This window comes from Marmota monax, unplaced genomic scaffold (assembly GCF_021218885.2).
Source record: "Marmota monax isolate L192 unplaced genomic scaffold, Marmota_monax_Labrador192_F-V1.1 WCK01_AAM20220418_F8-fsc00142, whole genome shotgun sequence".
NCBI classification, from domain to species: Eukaryota; Metazoa; Chordata; class Mammalia; order Rodentia; family Sciuridae; genus Marmota; species Marmota monax.
This window is the reverse complement of record NW_026692025.1, coordinates 1507327-1527592: the sequence shown is the minus strand read 5'-3', so window position 1 is coordinate 1527592 and position 20266 is coordinate 1507327. Positions and strand designations below refer to the sequence as shown.

General features: G+C 40.6%; 1 protein-coding gene across 1 annotated transcript in view; it reads right to left on the bottom strand.

Annotated features, from left to right (window-relative positions):
• Mecp2 (methyl-CpG binding protein 2) overlaps positions 1-19376 on the bottom strand; it is a 67542-nt gene extending 48166 nt beyond the window's left edge. The window contains exon 1 of the mRNA XM_046452855.2: positions 19235-19376. Coding sequence (XP_046308811.1) covers positions 19235-19296 — 62 coding nt within the window. The 5' untranslated portion in view covers positions 19297-19376. The remainder of the gene's footprint in view (positions 1-19234) is intronic.
• Positions 19377-20266: the final 890 nt, after the last annotated feature.

Sequence of the window (20266 nt, the reverse complement as noted above, 5' to 3'; positions counted from 1 at the left end):
GAGAAATGCAAATTAAAGTTACACTGAGATTCCATCTCACTCTAGTCAGAATGGCAATTATAAAGAACACAAATAACAATAAATGTTAGTGAAGATGTGGGGAAAAGGGTTCATTCATACATTACTGGTGAGATTTCAAATTGGTGCAACCACTCTGGAAAGCAGCATGGAGATTCCTCAGAAAACTTGGAATGAAACCACCATTTGACCCAGTTATCCCACTCCTTGGTATATACCAAAAGGACTTAAAATCAGCATAATAAGGTGACACAGCCATATCAATGTTATAGTAGCTCAATTCATAACAGCAAATATGTGAAACCAACCTGTTGCCCTTCAACAGATAAATGGATAAATAAAATAAATTAAAAAAAAATTACACAATGTAATATTACTCATCCATAAAGAAGAATGAAATTATGGCATTTGCCAGTAAATGGGTGGAACTTGAGACTATCATGCTAAATGAAATAAACCAGTCCTAAACAACCAAAGGCTGAATGCTCTCTCTGATATGTGGATGCTAACACACAATAACGGGGAGTGAAGAATAAAAGTTCACTGGATTAGACAAAGAGGAATGAAGGGAAGGGAGGGGGAGTGGGAGTAGGAAAGACAGTAGAATGCATTGGACATAACTTCCCTATGTTCATATGTGAATACATCACAGTGAAACTCCACATCATGTATAACCACAAGAATGAGATCCTAATTAGAATCAGTTATACTCCATGTATGCATGATATGTCAAAATACACTCTATTATATATATATATATATATATATATATATATATATATAAAATAAATTTTTAAAAAGTCAATTCCACAAGTGAGGTGAGAAGGTTGTTCTTGGTAAAGGACACAAAGGAGGCATACTCAAAGCAATACATAACCCACATTGCTTTGTAGTAGTACCTCCCAAAAAATGGCTATGAGAGACATTTGGGGGGGGAATTTGAATTTGGAGTGGGTGTCTGATAAAAACATACCTATCTATACAGACCAGACAAATATGCAAATGTTAACTGTCAAATCTACATAGCAGGCATACAGACTTCAGAGTAAGTTAGAAAACTAGTTTGGCTGAAATAAAAAATTTTATAGAGGGACAGAAGATAAAGAGATCACCCAAAATTCTGAGCAAAGAAACAAAGGAAAATATGACATGATGATTGAGACAGAAGATAAATATATATGGTCCAAAATTTAAAATGAAAGAGTGGAATTTTTTTTAAAAAAAGCTGAAAATAGGGCTGGGGTTGTGGCTCAGTGGTAGAGTGCTCGTCATGCACGTGTGAGGCCCTGGGTTCAATTCTCAGCACCACATATAAACAAATAAAATAAACGTATTGTGTCCACCTACAACTAAAAAATAAATATTAAAAAAGCTGAAAATAGACAAAGTGTTCTCACTGAATGACCCCACAACAATGAATGAAAAAGACAATTCTAGATATACCCTCGTGAAATTTCAGGGCACCAAAGAAAAAGAGAAGCAGGACATGATGGGTACTCCTGTAATCCCAGCAACTTGGGAGGTTCAGGCAGGAGGATTCCAAGTTCAATGCCAGCCTGGGCAACTTAGTGAGATCCTGCCTCAAAATAAAATATAACAAAAGGACTGGGGATGCAGTTCAGTGTTAGATCCCCCTAGGTTCAATCCCCAGTACTGCCAAAAAATAAAAATTAGGGAAGTAAAGGGAAATGAAGGCCCATCTACAAAAGAACCATAATCAGAGTGGCATCAAGCATTGTTTTATTCATATCTGTGTATGCTAGAAAGAAAAAAGGGAAAATGTTTCCAAAGATAGAAGGGTATGATTTTTGTCTTGGAATTCTATATTCAACCCATCAAGTGTAAGGGGTTCAATTCTCAGCATCACATATAAATAAATAAAATAAACGTATTGTATTTTAGATATGAAATGACTCAGAAGACCTATCTACTATAAGGTTTTTGGCTGCAAGTAACAGAAAAGCTGACTCAAACTGGCTTATACAATAAGAAATTTTATTCTCTCTCAAAACTGCTAGTTCAGAGATAGGCCAGCCTCAGCACAATCAGTAGCTAAACAATGGGAGCAATACTCAGGTTTTTCCTGTTGACTCTGCTCCACCATCCTTAGCAAGTAAACATTTTCTTCAAAGTTGGTCCCTCAGTCTGAGGTTATAGAAGAACTACCAGCAGCACGTTATTTGCTCCAGTGAGAGAATGAGAAAGGGCCTCCCTAAATGTTCCATTGAAGCTCTTTCCTTTAGTCTGAATGGACCAATTTAGATTATATGCCAGCCTTGATGAATAATTACTCTCAAGGGAATACAATATAATGACTTAAGGAGTGCTTTATGAAGTTGGGAATAAGGCAAAGGTGAATAATATCAGGGATCCATTAGGAATGGGTAAACAGGGAATGGATATGGGATACATTACAAAAGTGTCTACTACAGTTTACTCCTCAAGCATCCTATCTTAATAAGTTATTTAAGAATGTATGCCAGAAAACAAGGGAGTAAATCAAATAAAATGATATAGGTTCTGGGAAACAGGGGCTACAACCTGAGAGCACAATGAAGGTAAGATCCAGGAGGCAGGTGTGTGCAACCTTAAAGAGCAAATATTTCAGACTGTAGGAGGAGAACAGAGAACTCTGAGAGGAATGCCTTTGGTGGGGAGCAGAATCATAGGAAATAAACAGCACGACTAAGAGGATTTTACAACAAGATCAAAGAATATTAAAGAAAGGAGAAAACAATCAGAAAAAAAAAAGCTATGTAAGAAAGCCAAGGTTCAAATATGAAGCAGATTAAATCCTGGCAAGGATGGGTCTAAGAAAAGAGAATCCATTTGACCTTGATTGGTCGTTCTCCTCTGAGTGGTCCAGACCTATAAAGAAGGAAAGGCAATCCTAGCATTCATTACTTGGCCTTGTCATGAACAATATTCACATACCTGTGATAATGTAAATGATGGTGACTTATTTTTAACTCCAGAATTAACTTTGGCTGTGGCTGCAGAGCAAAACACAAATGTTAAAAATTTTAAGAATGGATATGGTCCAGTATAGCTTTTAGAAGGTAGAAGTTGGGGAAGGAAAGTCACAGGAAAAGATGGGTCATTAACATCCTCATCTTACACTGAGAGGTATTGACCTATGAACTAAAGCTGATGGAACAAGAAACACCACCCAAAGTTATAGAATAATGAGAATACATGTCAATGTGGCAAGGTACTATAAATTAAACCATCCTATTTAACTTCAAGGAGTTAACATGTTCTTTCCCACATGAAAAGCCATCCTCCACTCTGCATCTTTCTCATTTCTGCTCAACCCTTGGTTCCCAGCTTTGGCATTGCCACTTTAGAGATTTCCTCAATCCTCCTAAGGCTGAGCTGTTCCCCATTATACAGGATCACAGTGAGCTCTGGCCACAAACGTATCCTTCCAAGCACTTAAATACTGTGTAATTATATAAAGTTTTCCCTGCTACCAAACTCAAGTTCCAGGAGGAAAGGTACCAAATCTGTCTAAATCACCCCATCCCTTGCCTAAGACAATGCCTGGGGTAACTACAGATACCTCACTCCCTTGTGAAATGAATGAATATATGATAGTTTCATGTACTGCATATCCTTCAAAATGGAGCTAGCATGGAACTCAGCAGCACCTAATTGAATTCTATTGGCCATATGAAAAAGATACTATATGTGGAACAAGTCCATTATTTAGAATTAATATAACAAACAGATTTATGAAACATGTAATGTCTCATAAGGATGTCAGTGAAGAAGCTGTTCAATATCATCCAAAGTCCTGCTGTATCTGAGAGGTGACTTGTGACTTGTGGCTTGTGGCTTGGACTGAATGAAGTCCTGGCAATAGAAAAGGTGAGAAGAGGATGGTCTCACAGGACTTGTTACTGGATTAAAGGATGAGGAAGGAAAAGAGCAGAATTAAGTATGACTCTTAGAATTTTGGATCAAGTAACTGGGAGAATGTTGATGCTATTTACTAAAATGGAGAAGAGAGGAGGAATAAGTTTGAAGAGGGGAAAATCAAGAACTCTGTCTGGGACTTACTAAATTTAAGATAGCTGTGAGCAACTCCAGTGGATGCTGAAGGGGCCATCAAATGTGGAGCTCAAGAGAGAGGTCTGGGTGTAAACAGAATTGGAACCATAGGATCACAGACATATATCATTCAGCAATGATTGCAGAAACAACGGAAATGCCCTTTAGGCACAATCATACAATGTGGTGATCAAAAATGATGGTGTAAAAACTTTATCCAGACATTATCTATCTATAGATGGCAGATTTATTGACTTTTACTTTTCCTCTTTCTGTATTTCCTGGAAAACTTAACTACCAAATTCATGCTATGCATGCAATTAAGTTATCTTAAGTTTAGGGATAAAATTATTATAGAAATACATTTTTACTAGCATGCAGAAATATCTACAACATAATCTTGAGGAAAGAACTAAAGTTACAGAGAACATATTATATGATCCCACTCACCTAAAACGGTATGTGCATGTACACAGGTAGATAAGGAAAACCAGAAGAATATTTAAAATACCAACAGCAAGGATAAATTTGGGGCTATTAATCATCAAGCAATTTATGTGGTAGTAAGTAGTCTTTTATACAGTTTTAGTTGTGTTATACTTTGCAAAACACTATATGTGTTCATAAATGTTGGGTATAATTAAGATGAACTAAACTTTACATGTCACTTTGTCTCCTTTTATTGTAACTGTGCTTTCCCCCATGCAACTCACTAGTTGAGTGATATTTTGTAATTGCACAGTACAATGTACAGAACAAGTGTTCTTAAACTTTTTCTGTCATGAACTCTTTTGCCTTTTGGATCCTGCCTCAGAAAAATTTTTTAAATGCATAAAATAAAATGATTAGAAACTGATTAATGATTAATTAAGAATGCTACAGCTGGGTGTAGTGGTGCATGCCTGTTAATCCAAGCTACTCAGAGGTTGAGGTAGAAGGATTGTACGTTGAAGGCCAGTCTGGACAACTTAGCAACACCCCATTTCAAATTAAAAAAAAAAAGAATTAATGGTAGAATATATGCTTCTTTAGTAAACAGATCTAGGGTAGCTATTAGGGTTAAAGTTTGAAATAGTAATGACAACATATGCTATTTCAAAATATCTGTAACAACTATAATATAAAAGCACCTTTGATCTCTATTGGTGACAGTCACATGTCCTTTTTTTTTCCTTTTTGATGCTGGGGATTAAACCCTGGGCCTTGTACATGCTAAGCATGTGTTCTACCACTGAGCTACATCCCCAGCCCATAGGTAGTCCTAATGCTACCATGGTTTGTTGCCTATAACTGTCAGTGAAAATAAAAATGGAGTCTTTTTTCCAACAAAGGTCACAAACCCCTGAATTTGAAACTCCCAGAATCAAAACCCTTGGTCTAGAAATAATTATTTTTGCATTGCTGGGAATCAATCAAACCCAGGACCTCCCACATACTAGGTGTGCCCTCTACCACTGAGTTACTTCCCCAGCCCTAAAAGATATAAACTTTAAGGAGTTTTCTTTGTAGGGCATAATCATCAATAATTATGATCTTTTTTATTTTTGTGCTTACATGCATTTTATTTCCTACAATAATGTTTCACTTGTATAATAAAAATAAAGAGCTTGTGGGCACGGTGGTGCACACCTGTAATCCCAGTTACCCAGGAGGCAGAGGCAGGAGAATGACAAGTTTGAGGTCAGTCTCAGCAACTTAGCAAGACCCTCAGCAACTCAGTGAGACCCTGTCTCAAAAATAAAATAAAAAAGACTAGGATGTAACTCAGATGTAGAGCATCCCTGGGTTCACTCCTCAGTACATAAATAAATAAATATTGTTTCTGTTTATTTGTCTTAACCTGGAAGAATGACTAAGAAATTTTACACAGTTGCTTACAAGCTACATTAACATTTTAAAAAATAGTAATACCACCTTAAAAAATACTTTCAACTTTCCATAGTTACTTTAATCATTACCAAGATCTTCCCAACCTAGAAAAAAAATCACTGCAATTATTTATCCTGGAGTTAAACAGAACAAAAAGACAAACTGTCACAACTGAAGACATTTGTCTATTTTATTGCCAAGTCTAATTTCAAAAACAGCTGAAAATATCAGAGCAAATTAGTACTTAATATGGATTAAGACTTTCTGCTGTTTACAAAAACACAAATACCAGAAACACGGAAATTTATTTTTTACAAATAAGTTACTAATTATGTAGAAAAATTTTAAATACAATTTATAAAAGTAATATCAAACTTACATACCTTAAGCAACATAGTTTTCCCCTAGTAGTTTGGTATGTTAAATTTATTTATATATAAAAGACACCTACTTCTTTAGTACAAATTAATGAGAAGTTAGGATTATCAAGAATTGAACACAGCTGAGCAACCTCTGCTAACTAGGCAAATAAAGAACATTAGTATATTTGTATGTATTTCTTTTTAATAAATGAAATTTGATTTCAAAGAAAAAAGTTATGTACCACTAGAAGCCCCAGAGAAACCAAAATGTTTTAATGTTTTCCAAAAACAATTCACACGTAGAAAGTAAGCTCATGCTGGAAAGTGTTCATGTTTTAGCAGCAATGTGGAATTTCGCAAAGGAGATAAAGACAAGGGAAATGGACATATCTCAGATGCAAGCTTTGCTTTTATTCAAAACTAAAAATAAAACCTTTGCTCTGCCCTATCAGTCTAGAAATAGATGCCTTTTTGTGTGTGTGTGTGTGTGGAAATCTTTCACAAACATAGAAATAAAATATGTTCTTCCTGGTTAACAGGACCAAAGGATATAAACATAAACCAATGCCATTCCTTGTTTCTCTACAATTCCCTTCTCCCTTGGGGCTCTGGATGGGGCTTCTGTTGTAAAAATGTTTCCACAGCACAAGGAGACATGTTAGATGAAGGAACAAATTCTGCGCAGGGCAACACAACTAGTCTCAAAAGCCAAATATCAGAAGAAAAGAGTTGCAGAATGTTTCATACAGAATATCATCCTGTAATGATGATATAGAGAAATACTCTATAATAATAGTCTATATTGTCATGTACAACACAAACCCTGCATGGAGAGTATCCCAATCACCTTTAGGGGGTGAGCTACTTAGGGAGGCAGGGCAGTGAGTGCAACCATGGGATGCAATTTAGCTGGAGTTGTCATTTTTGAATTCCATAAAAGAAAGCTGACATGAATATAGCAAACTGCTAACATTTCCTAAGTCTGGGTGGAAAGAAGATCAATAGCTACATGAGCAGAGCAGAGAGGCTGGGGAGGACCTTGGAATGATCTAGGGAGGGTGGAAGACCAGGCAGCACAGAGGAACAGAGAGAAGGCTCCAGAGGTGCTGTCCACAGTAGTTCATCAGGATAGATCTGGTCCATGACAAGACAGGAGTAAGCTTGCTCACACACAGTTCCTTTACCATGAAAGTCTTTTTAAAAATAATAAATAAAATTCGGAAGGACTCAGGGCATACCTCACAGTATAGTACTTGCCTAGAATATTCAAGGCCCTGGGTCCAATCCCCAGCACTACAGGGGGGGAAAAAGGCCAGTGTGGTGATGTATGCTTGTTAGCTTCCAGGAGGTTGAGGCAGGAGGATGACCGGTTTGAGGTCAGTCTAGGCAACTTGGTGAAACCCTGTCTCAAAATGGAAAATAAAAAGGGCCAGGGATGTGGCTCAATGGTAGAGCCTCACTCTCACTGGGTTCAATCTCCAATACTACCAAAAAAAAATCAGGGAAACTAAGCAATGCATTTAGTACCACAGATGACTCCTGCTCTCCTCACAGCCTGACACTATCAAGCATTAGAGAACAAACTGTGTTGGAGAAGGGGAAGCCCCATCCTCTTGGAGCAGAAGTGGAAGGATGGAAGGTTCTGTGAAGATACCTGGAGTGTCCAATGGGTGTCCAATGGATGAGGTGGGAAGGTGACAGAAGTTTGCTAAGGGCAGATGGCTTCTAGAAGAGTACAGGATGGAAAGCAAACAGGATATTTGGGCAGAGTGTGTCACTGCCTTCTGGGGCAAAGAGAACGTCTCAGAGTGTGATCTAGTGTGGAAGGAAAGTGAAGCCTACTTGGCATACCTAGTATATTAGTGCCTGAACATTTGTGGACTACTCTCTAAAAACACAAATGCTCCTCTCTACATGGCCCAGCTTGCTGCTCCTACCTCACCTCCACATTCTGAACTACTTTAATCCAGCTCCACAGATACTCTCCTGTGTGAGCCTCTATATAAGCTGATCTTTCCACAAAACTTCTCTCCCCACTAATGCTTTCTCCTGGATCTAGCTGACAGTTTCTTATTGTTTGGTCTCAGGTCTCATTTTTTCAATGAAGTCTCTTCCCTGGCCCCATTCGCCAAGTCTATGTGAGATCCCTTCTAATGTTAATGTGCTTTCTCAGTGGCACTGGCCTCCATCACAGAGGTTGGCCCACTGTACAGACCATTTGCTTGTCTGTACCTCCCTCCCATTAGGCCAGATTTCTGGGTTAGAGATAGTTCCCAGGAGCTAGCACAGTAGCTGACAACTAGTACAGGTTATATGAATACAGGATTGCTAGTATAAAGAGTACAACAGTTGCTGGGTGCGGTGGTGCTTGCCTGTAATCCCAGTAGCTTGGGAGGCTGAGGCAGGAAGATTGCAAGTTCAAAGTCAGCATCAGCAACTTAGTGAGGCCCTAAGCAACTTGGTGAGACCTTGTCTCTAAATATAAAGTATAAAAAAGGGCTGGGGATGTGGCTCAGTGGTTATGCAACCCTGGGTTCAACCCCTGGCACCACAAAAAGAAAAAGACATCAGTTATAGGGAAATGAAGCAACAGTGATCTGGCCCTGAATACTTTTAGGATACTCTTTATACAAACTGTAATAGGAAGGAGGAAGAAGCCCAGCAGCTGAAGGAATCTGGAGTCACACAGAGCTACCACTTAGAACGGCCCCAACATAAAAATGTTCCATTTTCTTCAAGATTCACAAACATCTAGCTGAAATTTCTCTTGTCAAGTGAAAAAAAAAAAAAAAAGTCTTGCCTCAAATCCCCTGCTCATACCAGGTCACATTTGATGAAAAAGAAACTTCCAAAGTTTGGTTTTCTAGTGCAAACTACTGAAAAACCACTTCTTCCTAAGCCTAATTATCAGCTCTCTAAGATCTACAAATAATACTATAGTCATAAATTTGTATGTTTATCTTCTTATAAGCAGTTTTTTATTAAAAATCTGCAATTAGGGCCGGGGTTGTGGCTCAGCAGTAGAGCGCTCACCTAGCACATATGAGGCCCTGGGTTTGATCCTCAGCACCACATAAAAATAAAGGTACTGTGTCCAACTACAACTAAAAAATTAAGATTTTTTTTAAAGTCTGCAATTAAAAGGTTACCCTTGGTTTAGTAGTATTTATTTTTATTTATTTTATTTTTTTTTTTTGAGAGAGAGAGAGAATATGAGAATTTTTTAATATTTATTTTCTAGTTTTCGGCGGACACAACATCTTTGTTTGTATGTGGTGCTGAGGATCGAACCCGGGCCGCAAGCATGCCAGGCGAGTGCACTACCGCTTGAGCCACATCCCCAGCCTTAGCAGTATTTATTAAAGTTTAAAATGCATATACCCTTTGACTCAGCAAGTTCCACTTTCCCTAACAGTTTTAGCAAGTTCTCTTATAGATACACTTGCCCGTGAGCAAAATGGTATATGTAAGATGGTTCACTACAGCATTAATGAAATTTTAAAATTTAGAAACACAAATACCCATCAATAGAAAACTGGTTAAATAAATTATAATACAACCCATATAATAAACTATTCAAACCCTAAAGTTAAAAAGAATAACATGGCTCTATATGAATTGACTCCAAACAAGCTCCAAGATACACTAGAAAAAAAGAGCAAAATTTGCAAATACATACAATATTTTATAGTTTGCATAAGAGTGCACTCCCACACATCCTTGTTTATGTGCATAAGCACATAATCAACAAACACATATGTAAAAACTTACAATAATATAAGTTACCTAGAATCATTAAATTTATAGAGACACAAAAAAGAAGTTGCCAGAGGGTTGGGGGAAGAGAGGAGAAATTAAGAGTTAGTATTTAATGGGTATGGGATTTTAATTTTATAAGATGAGAAAAGTTCTGGGGATGATAGTGGTGATGGTTGTACAACAATGTGAATGCACTTAATGCAGCTGAAATGAACACGTAAAATGATTACATGGAAATTATATACATATATATATTGCCTCAATAAAAATTAAATACAGGGCTGGGGTTGTGGCTCAGCGGTAGAGCGCTTGTCTAGCATGTGCGAGGCCCTGGGTTTGATCCTCAGCATCATATAAAAATAAAATAAATAAAACAAAGGTATTGTGTCCACTACAACTAAAAAATAAATATTAAAAAAAATTAAATACAGCTGGGTGCAGTGGCACACACCTGTAATCTCAGTGGCTTGGGAGGCTGAGACAGGAGGATTGCGCGTTCAAAGCCAGCCTCAGCAATGGTGAGGCGCTAAGCAACTCAGTGAGACCCTATCTCTAAATAAAACACAAAATATGGCTGGGGATGTGGCTCAGTGGTTGAGTGCCCCCAAGTTCAATCCCCAGTACCAAAACATTTAAATACATGTGTGCATACACACACACATTCATATACACACATATTTTTGGTGCTGGGGATTGAACGAAGGGCCTCACAAATGCTAAGTACATATTCTTCCACTGAGATATCCCCAGCCCACCCACAATTATTAAAGAAAATGGTAATGGTGGCTGCCTCCATGAAGAGAATGAATGTTTGGAAACACGGTAGCAGGGAGATATTTTACCAGTAGAAAAGTTACCATCATCATCATTCTAAGCAAAAATCAGTCTGCAATTACACAAGTTGGAAAACAAACCACTTATGTCACAGCCTACCCTTATGTTCTAACTTGTCAGAATTTCACACACATACACACACACACACATACACACACACATCTCTGGATTCTTCTCAGTGTATTGAAAACATACTTTTGTGAATATCTACTATTATATTGAATCTTTTGGAACAAGCAGTGTACACCTGCCCCTAGTCAAGAAGGTGCCATTTCCAAGGTTTAGTAATGCCCCTGGCTTGAAGCAGGTACCTCCAAAATTTGTGGGCGAATGACCCATTGTCTCCTGACAATCCTGCCTTCAAGCCTCACAAAGAAAGGAATTCAAAAAGAAAAAAAGCTATTTTATAGAGAAAATAGAAAAAAACTTAAGAGATACTTTGTTCACCTGAAGAAGCCAACATTTGAAAAAGCAAAGTCGGGTTCAGCAGCAAAGTGCTTGCCTTGCATTTGCAAAGTCCTGGGTTTGATATCTAGTTCCAAAAAAAAAAAAAAGAACCCCACCAAAAAAATAAGATTAAAAAAAAGTGAAGACTGAATGACTGTTACACCCAATGGTTAAGACAAAACTGGTTAAATAGGCTCTAGACATCATCTCATTCCAAAGTTAAATACAAAAATGTATTTTTTTAAAATGGGCAAACACAGCACAATTTACCTATATGATTCTTTTGTATGTATTAAATATGTATGTGTGAATACAGTACTACTACACCATCATCATCATCATCATCACCATTTTGGTACCAGGGATTGAATGTAGAGGTGCTTACCTACTGAGTCACATCCCCAGCCCTTTTATTTTGAGATAGAGTCTCACTAAATTGCTTAGGCCCTTGCTAAATTGTTGAGGCTGGCTTTGAACTTGCAACCCTCTTGCTTCAGCCTCCTGAGCCACTGGGATCATAGACAGAACTGCGCCCAGCACAACATTCTTTCTTTTCTTTTCTTCTTCTTCTTCTTTTTTTTTTAAGGAAGAAAGAAAATACAAGTTAATATTGACCTGTTCTTAGGGTAGGAAAGGAACTTCTGAGCATAAGAGGAAAAAAAAAATCAACAGAAATTTTGTACATCAGAAAGAAAAGCAGAATCAAGACACATGATAAAGTAGGAAAAATATCTACATGCTGACAGTTAACATCATTAATACCCTAAGAGTGACTATAAAAAAATCCTTACATATCAATTTAAAAAGAAATATCCTGATAGAATAATGAACACAGAATATGAACAAGCAATTCACAAAGACCAGATACGAATGGCCAATGATTACTGAGGTTCAGTCTCAGTAATAATCCAAGGAGCACTAATTAAAAGATAGATATCCAATTCTGGGAGAATATTTTTTAAATAGCACTTTCTCAGACTGCCTTGGGAGCTGAGATAGCCAATTGGGAAGGTGATGTGGCAGTACCCACCAGCAACTCCAAGTCTAAGCAGTCATTATTCAAAATAAGAGGAAGTTCAATCTCACAGTATTTTTTAATAGCAAACTGCTAGGAAAACTAATAGAGGGACAATGAAATGGATGACTGTAAGGTGGCGCCAGAATACACTGATATTTAAAAGAAATGAGGCAGAGATAAATATATAAGGTGAAGTATGTAATAATACCATCCCATTTGCTAAAAACAAAAAATGCATACTTGTATAATCTTAGAAGATTAAGAAGGATCTACATTAAGTTATTAACAGTGGTTACTCTGGGAAGTAGGAGCCGAGTAAGGGAGCACTTCTCTTTTTTTACTTGATAAACTTTTAGATGGTTTGCTTTTTGTATAAAAGCATGTATTAGTTTATACTTTTTTTAAAAAGGAAGATAATAAGATATAAAGTTTTTGTCTAACAAGGACAAGTTCTATCCTTTGAGTTCAAATGGTCGTGTCTTTCTCATTCATAATGAATCAGAGATATTTTTTAAAAAATCTCTTCCTTTCGACATTTCTTAGGAGAAACTTATATGTCACCACTGCCTTTTATAAATCCATTCTTAAACCAGAGAAAAAGACTGTTAAAAACAAACCACACCCCAGGCCTAACATCTACCAGAAGAAGCCCATTCACTGCCCATATTTACATTTAGTCCACACAATTTATTAGACAATGCACAAAGTACTAGCCATACAACTCCCACCAGCATAAATATGTGGATTACAAAGAAAGTCCTGTCAGCCAGGTCCAAAACACACCCTGCAGCAGTAAAGGGGAATGACAATTTGAATTACAGATCAGGAGTGGAACCAAATTTGGGACTTGGAGGCAGAATGATGCTCTTTACTTCCTTCCATACCCACTGTTCTCCACCACCCAAACCCCTCATATAATACCTAAATGGCTATTTGTAATGGATATCTACAACAGCTTTTATACCAACATGTCACAGAAATCACTAGAGAAACACAACAAAGTGCTACTTGGGGTCTCAGCTGGAATCATAATGCAGCATATGTGAAAACTCATTTTTTGTAGGCAAAGAAATGGAAAAATTCAATTGAAACATTCTGTTTTACCACATAGAATTTTTGAAATCCAGGTGTCAAAATATCAAATGTGGAGTGACCACTGGTCAAAAAAGAAAAAGCTTGAGATGTTGACTCCGATAGTTGAGAAATTAAGGAACAACTCATTTCTACAAAACTACAATCCACACAATGGTACCAAAGTAGTCCAAAGTGCAGCTGATAAAACACATGTCTTGGTCCCAGCCTTTCAAAAAGCACTCATCCTACTCTAGAGTCCCAAGAGCCAGATGTATGTCTGGGTATTCTCCTTAGTTTCCAAGGGAAGAGCGCAGGAAGCACATGCTAATAGCCATGGGCTCTGCTGTTCTGTGACAGCTTTTAGGAGGGCGTCCTTCTATGGAACCATACACCAGTTCCCATGTCTGAAAATGCATTACCACAGCTCACTAACATTGACCAGTAAGAAATTTACCCCAAACCAAAGCAAACAGAGAAGCATGCTGAAGACCGCTAGGCAACAGCAGCAGCATAGGTGAAGAGCTCAGGACAAGTGCTCTCAGCTCAGATGACCTGCTTCAAGGTGAACTGAAGTTGCAGATCACCAGTTCCGGCTCTAATCTGACTCCCGCCCCCAGATCACGCTGTAGTTACCAAGTAACTCTACCCAAACTGACCTTTCAGGGCTCAGGGAAGTGACTTTTTTTTATTATATGGCACAGTTTGGCACAGTTATGTCTTTAATCTTTGGGGTACTTTTATACTATCCAAGAGTTGTATATCTTTTTTTCCTTTTTTTTAAAAACAGATGGCCAAACCAGGACATATACTAAAAAAAAAAAAAGGAAGGTTACTTACCTGAGCCCTAACATCCCAGCTACCATGGAATCCTGTTGGAGCTGGTCTACAGAAGCAAGGTGTATTCTGGGGAGTCACATGTCACATCAAAGCAGGAACTGGTGAGTCTGTATTTTTATGGAGCCTAAAACAAAGAAAATCGTAAGTTGAAAGCCCCCATTGAGCTGCATGATGTTTTTCCCAGGGCTATTTGGGACATTCTGAAGATAAACACATAGACAAAGTACTAAATTTCCCGGCTCACCTAGCTAGAAACAAAGGATAAACTGCAAATTACTGGCACATAATGCACAGTGCTAAAATGAAGGAAAGATTCATGCTTGTTAGAATCAACAGTATTGCAGATCTTGTAAACCTTTGGGGGACACTTTTACACTAAAAAACATCAGGAGAGGTGATTTCTGGCAAGTATTTCTTCTACCACATTACACAGAAATACTTGGGGTAAAGAATATGTGTTCAAGAGAACATGCAACACCAAAATATCATCCCAAAAAGAACACCCAAAATCCAGAGGCAAAGTTTTCCCTTTTTTTTTTTAAGCAGCTTAAGTTACAAAGAGCTGCTGTATCATCATATGAAGGGGCTTTAACCCTGAGAGGAAAAAAGTACCAAGGGAAACCAAGCACCCCAGGAGATCCAAAGTCATCAACTAAAATATGCAAGTCTATTTCAGAGCAATCACTTTTAAGCCTCTCAGATCAGTAAATCTCTGATGTCCAACAAACTGAGTTAGTAGTTTGTTAGTTTCTCTTCTGCTTTTGAACACTTGTTCAATAAGGACTTTTGTTATTTAGGACAATCATCATCTCCTTGTTAAAACCTAAACTGCCCCATATAGGCTAACCTCTGATACCCTGCTGGCCCAAAAGTAGCACTTTTATCTTTAGACTAAAAACAAAAAGGTAAGCATATACAATCTAGAAACCACTTGCACAATCACTCATGCAATTGAATCCAAAGAAGGGCAACACCAACCAAGTCTTATGGCTGGGCTGGTTGGCTGGTTAATAACTACTTGGCTGGTACCTAAAATTATCTTTTGAGGTACAACAAAGTTTCATAATTCACAAAATTCCTTTAAACAAAAAGTCAAGTATTAGAATGTTTTGAAATCCCAGAAGTTAACAAAATTTCTCAATTATCTGTATAATAAAAATCAAACCAGTATCCTGGTTAGGAGGCCCTGGAAAAGTCACAACTTCTCTAGACCACAAGTTGTTTTACTTGTAAACTGAGGGAGCTGGACAAAGGTTCCTTCCAGCTTTGAAAGTTTGAGATCTTTAATTAAAAAGCCAGAAAATTAGTCCAGTTAGGTGAAAAGCTAATAAAGCAAGTGTGTGTGCACGCGTGCACGCGCACACACACACACACACACACACAGTCACTCACACTCTCTCTTTCTCTTTCTGTCTCTCCCCCCCACCCCCAGTTCTTTGGCAGTGAAGACAAGTACACCCAGGCTTGGTCCTGTCAGTTTCAGGACCAGTAGAGTCCAGATATCTGCAGTAACTACGCACTGTGGTGAGCACACCACACACCAGCAGACCTAACAGAGTGTGCCTTAAATAAGTTAAACAGGCCAAGGCTTTATTCTCTAAAGGAATGGGCATACCACCCTCCTCCACTTGATACGGGAGTGGGTAAGACTGCCTGCCCCCAAATTCCTGCTCCCACTCAGTTACCCCACACAATATATACCTACCATCAAAGTGGTGGAACCAAGTATTTAAGCAATGACGTGCAAATCAAGCTTTCAAAAGGAAAAGGTTCCTGGGAAGAGAAAGGTAAAAGAGAACCAGGGAAAGCAGAAGAGCACATCTAAGGAGGAGGAACCCATTTACACTGGTCCTATCCAAAATGATATAAAGGCACAGCAGTTTGATAAGACAACAGCAATGTGACTAAAAAAGACTCGTATGGAAGAAATGCAGACAAAGTTGTCCCGCTGGAGTGGTAATAATGCTCTCTATCCAACAAAAAAAGACTGTGTCTGCCAGCCACATGAGACTGCTCTGCACAAATGTCACCACAACAGAAGGCAGGGAAAACAAGCAGCTGTCCCGCCACACTCCCTGGACCTCACCAATCAGGGACTGCACTTCACCATCCTGTACTTAAAACACTGGTTACTACACATATCAAACATTTTCTATGATTCTTTCCTCCCCAGAGATAACTCAGGAAGCCTGGTGACAAACTGTTCTTAGTCAATTAAAACATTTCCACTGATAGTCACCTTTATAAAAGATTATGGGTTCTAGAATACATCAATTATCTTGCAAATAGTCCTGGCAGGTACATGAGAGGAGGAAATCTGGCTCCAGCAAGAATCTAACAAATTTACCTCTGCTGTTCTTTATTCTAGGTTAAAGATACTATTGTCCCATCTCCATGTGGAGAAAGGTGTGTTCAGTGTGGGCAAGGGTGTATTGGACTCATTCAGTCCGTTTTGCTTTCAAACTTCACAGTTTGCCTCCCAGCCTATCTAGATTAGGTCTCACAGAGGTAGGGCAGGCAGGGAAAATCACTCTGGCTGGAGATTACAAACATATAAACACAGAATGCAAAACTATACCATAACCCTCCAAACACACTGTTTTGTGTGTCATGCCCTACACCTACCTCAGGATTCAAACAGCAAAAAAGAGCTGATTGCATGATGTTTTCTTGTAAGACCTGGTACTCTAGGTTTAAAGCATTCAAGGCAAAATTTTAATAAGAAGAAATAGAAGGTGTGATAGGCCAGTAGTAGCAAGAAAATTGTACATGGCTTTTTCAAGCTGTAAGATAGGCTGACTTCAGATGCCACCAGGCACTTTACAGAGAAACTAAATTCTGGAAGCTGCCTGCACTGTTCAAAGGGCTAGAGGTTTATAACAAACAGGTAATTGGAGGGGCACCTGAGGAGGCAAACACATTGCCAACTATGAAAACAAATCAGAGACTTTAAATTGTCATGTTCTAGGCTCAGGTTTACTAATCTCAGAGTCATTGTCAAGTGAGGATTGTGTGTCTGTGTGGAAGTGAATGCACCCCAGTAATCAGCTGCCTAGCTGACATGCCACAGATGGGTGATCTAAAGCAACTTATTATAATCAACTGAACTTCTACTAGATTGTGCTTTTTAAGGTTGACATATCCAGGTAAGAAAATAAAAGCAAGTGTTTCCTGGGCTTTCTGACTGGGATTTACAGTAGAAACCCTGAATAGCCCACATATAAGCCTATTTCCCTAAATCTCTGGTGGAAATTCCCAAAAGAACCAAAAAATCCAGACACTGTCTTTTTATAGGGACTAGTATATTTCAAAAGACCCAAAAGGTCAGCTTAATCTTGTTATTAACTGAAATTGCTAAGATTGAGATGAAAATTCCAACCACAAAACCCCAAAATTCTCCCCTAGAGTAATAATTGCCTATTAGTACAATTTTACTATGCAGGCTAGAAAAATGCTTCATTTTTATAGTAAAACAAAATACCTAAAACTTTTGAAATACCTAAAACTTTTTCTAAGCCACTTAACATCATACAACAGTAGGTTTGGTTCCATGATCACCATCCGCCCTCTGAATTTGATCCTGTCATCTCACAGTTTGGGGTAGTGATACTCAACACTGGAGACAACCTGCGGATGGCTTGGCAGAGCCCATTCGTGTTCCTGGAAAAACAACCAGAAGCACACATCTGCCTGACCATGAGTCAGGAATATCAATTTTGTGGTGGAGCCCATTTCTGCTGTGACCAACCCATACCCGAACACATTCACAAAAGAAGCAACCGCTATAGAGATATTCCCAGCAAATCTTTCCCCCTGGGGGTCCATATTTAGCAATGCCATAAAGGGTCCCCCCTGTGACAGCACTCTTTTTAGGCTCTTCACAACGACCTTAAGTCTTCAGTACAAAACCACAGAAAATATTGCCACTGCCACATCAAAGTCATAACCAAATTAAAAAGAGAATAAACTTTCAGAGACAATCGACAGGAGTCACAGCAATGCAATGAACCTGCCCCATCTGGTACTGGTGATCCTGAGCACTCCAAGGCGACAGAACCCGTTGCATACTATGTCCCACTCCACTTATGTAACTGGAAGATCGCCGGCGAAGGGGGGGGAGATGGGAGGGCTTTCATATTCTGAAGCCACAGAACCCCCAAAGAACCTCTGAGCACCCTGGGGCACGCTCTCACCAAAAAGCCTTAGATGCTGCCGGACGCACAGTCCCCTACCCACGGTTCTTGATGAGAACTATAACCACCTCTTTATGATGAGTTGTGAGATCCAGGAACACAATGTCTAGTCCTTTTTGTGGGTGGACAATAATTTCCCACCTACTTATTCCTGTTAGATGGGGAAAGGAGCTGGTGGACCGATTCGCTCGCAGTGGGGGCAGAAAGTCATAGAATGGGCGAGAAGGAGGGGGAGGCAAAGCTTGGAGATGGGGGTGAGAGCTCAGGAGCCCTTGTGGCGCACTCTCCCGACGGGAGGTGGACTGCGCACGCGCGCCGGTGGGGGGGCCGAGTAACGGGAGAGGGGGCGCGCGAGGGAGGGAGAGGGGAGAGCGCGATCCAGGGAGAGGCCGGGGCCGCGGGCGCGCGACGGCGCCGCGGCCCGAAGCCCCAAGAAGGGCAAGAGCGCGCGTAGCCCCGACAGGCAAAGCCCGGGCGACAGGGGCGCCCGCGGCGCCGGGGGTCGGGATGCACGCAGAGGGCGGAGAAAGGGGGCGCCAGGCGAAGGTGGCTCCGGGGAGACCGCGACGAGGACGGTCACCCGCAAGCACGGGTGATGGGCCGAGAGGAGAGCCGCCACCGGCGGCAGCGGGAGGGGGAGGGTAGAGAGGAGGGACGCCATCCGCCAGCCTTGTCGCCCGACCCCTCGGGCCCCTCCCGCGCCACGTCCCGCCCCTACCCCCCGCCCCCCGGCAAGGGTCCCCGCCCGCGGCCGCGGCGGTCCCACTCACAGTCTCTCCTCCTCGCCTCCTCCTCCTCCTCCGCTCGGCGCGGCGGCAGCGGCGGCGGCCATTTTCCGGACGGCTTTTACCACAGCCCTCTCTCTGAGAGGAGGGAGCGCGCGCGCCGCCGACGCCGGGACCCCGCACGGACGACGTCGCGCCCCGCCCTCCCGGCCGGCCTGCGCGCTGCTGCACCTGCGTGCTCACGCCCCGCCTCCGGCACCGCCGCAAGCCTGCCCAGTATTGGTTGGGGTGGCCAGTCTGGGGCGGGGCCTCGGCGGCGACGCCCTCAATTGGCGGGAATTCTTGTCCGTTTCGGCAAGGGAAAAGTGGGCGGACCCCTGCCCAAATGTTGATTGGTTGCCTTCAGCCGTCATTTGGGGAAAAGTGGCGGCTTGGGCGCGGAGGGGCTGGTTTAGTGGGCGGAATTTAAATGTTATGGATTAATGGGCCCTTGCGGATGCTGGGGCAAACGAGGGCCTAGGCTCGGGACGCCTGTTTGCTCTTCCCTACAGAGCGGTTGACTCTGTCCACAAAACGCACTGAGTATGTTGCAATAAGCATTTTAGTGCGCTGACATTTTCTTAAAATGATCTTCAGTAAATCAGCAAAGTTGCCTGCCCTACAGCCCGGCGTTGTTCCAAGCCTAGGGACACGGTTTAAGAGGCCTAACCATTGCATTATTTCACTTTAGCCTGCCAGGTGCCACACTCTCTTAGGGGCCGGGAATAAACTGACAACAGATCACGGTCCTAACCTTCGCGGAACTCTGGCGTGGGGAGAGGGTGCATTCCAAGCCCACGTGAGACCTGTCATTGTTGGATCAGATGTTTTGGTGGAGGTGTGTAGAAGGGCAGTGGAAACAGCGCTTAGCTCTGCCTGGAAAACGTAATTTGGGAGCGAGATCCAGCTGTTCATCTTCTTTGAAGAAGTGATTTGGAGCTGACATCCAGCAACTATTTCAGAAAAATATTTTAAAGTATGAGGAAAGTTGTAGCCAATGGGATATTTAGAGCAGGAGTGTTTGTTAAGGCGACCTTA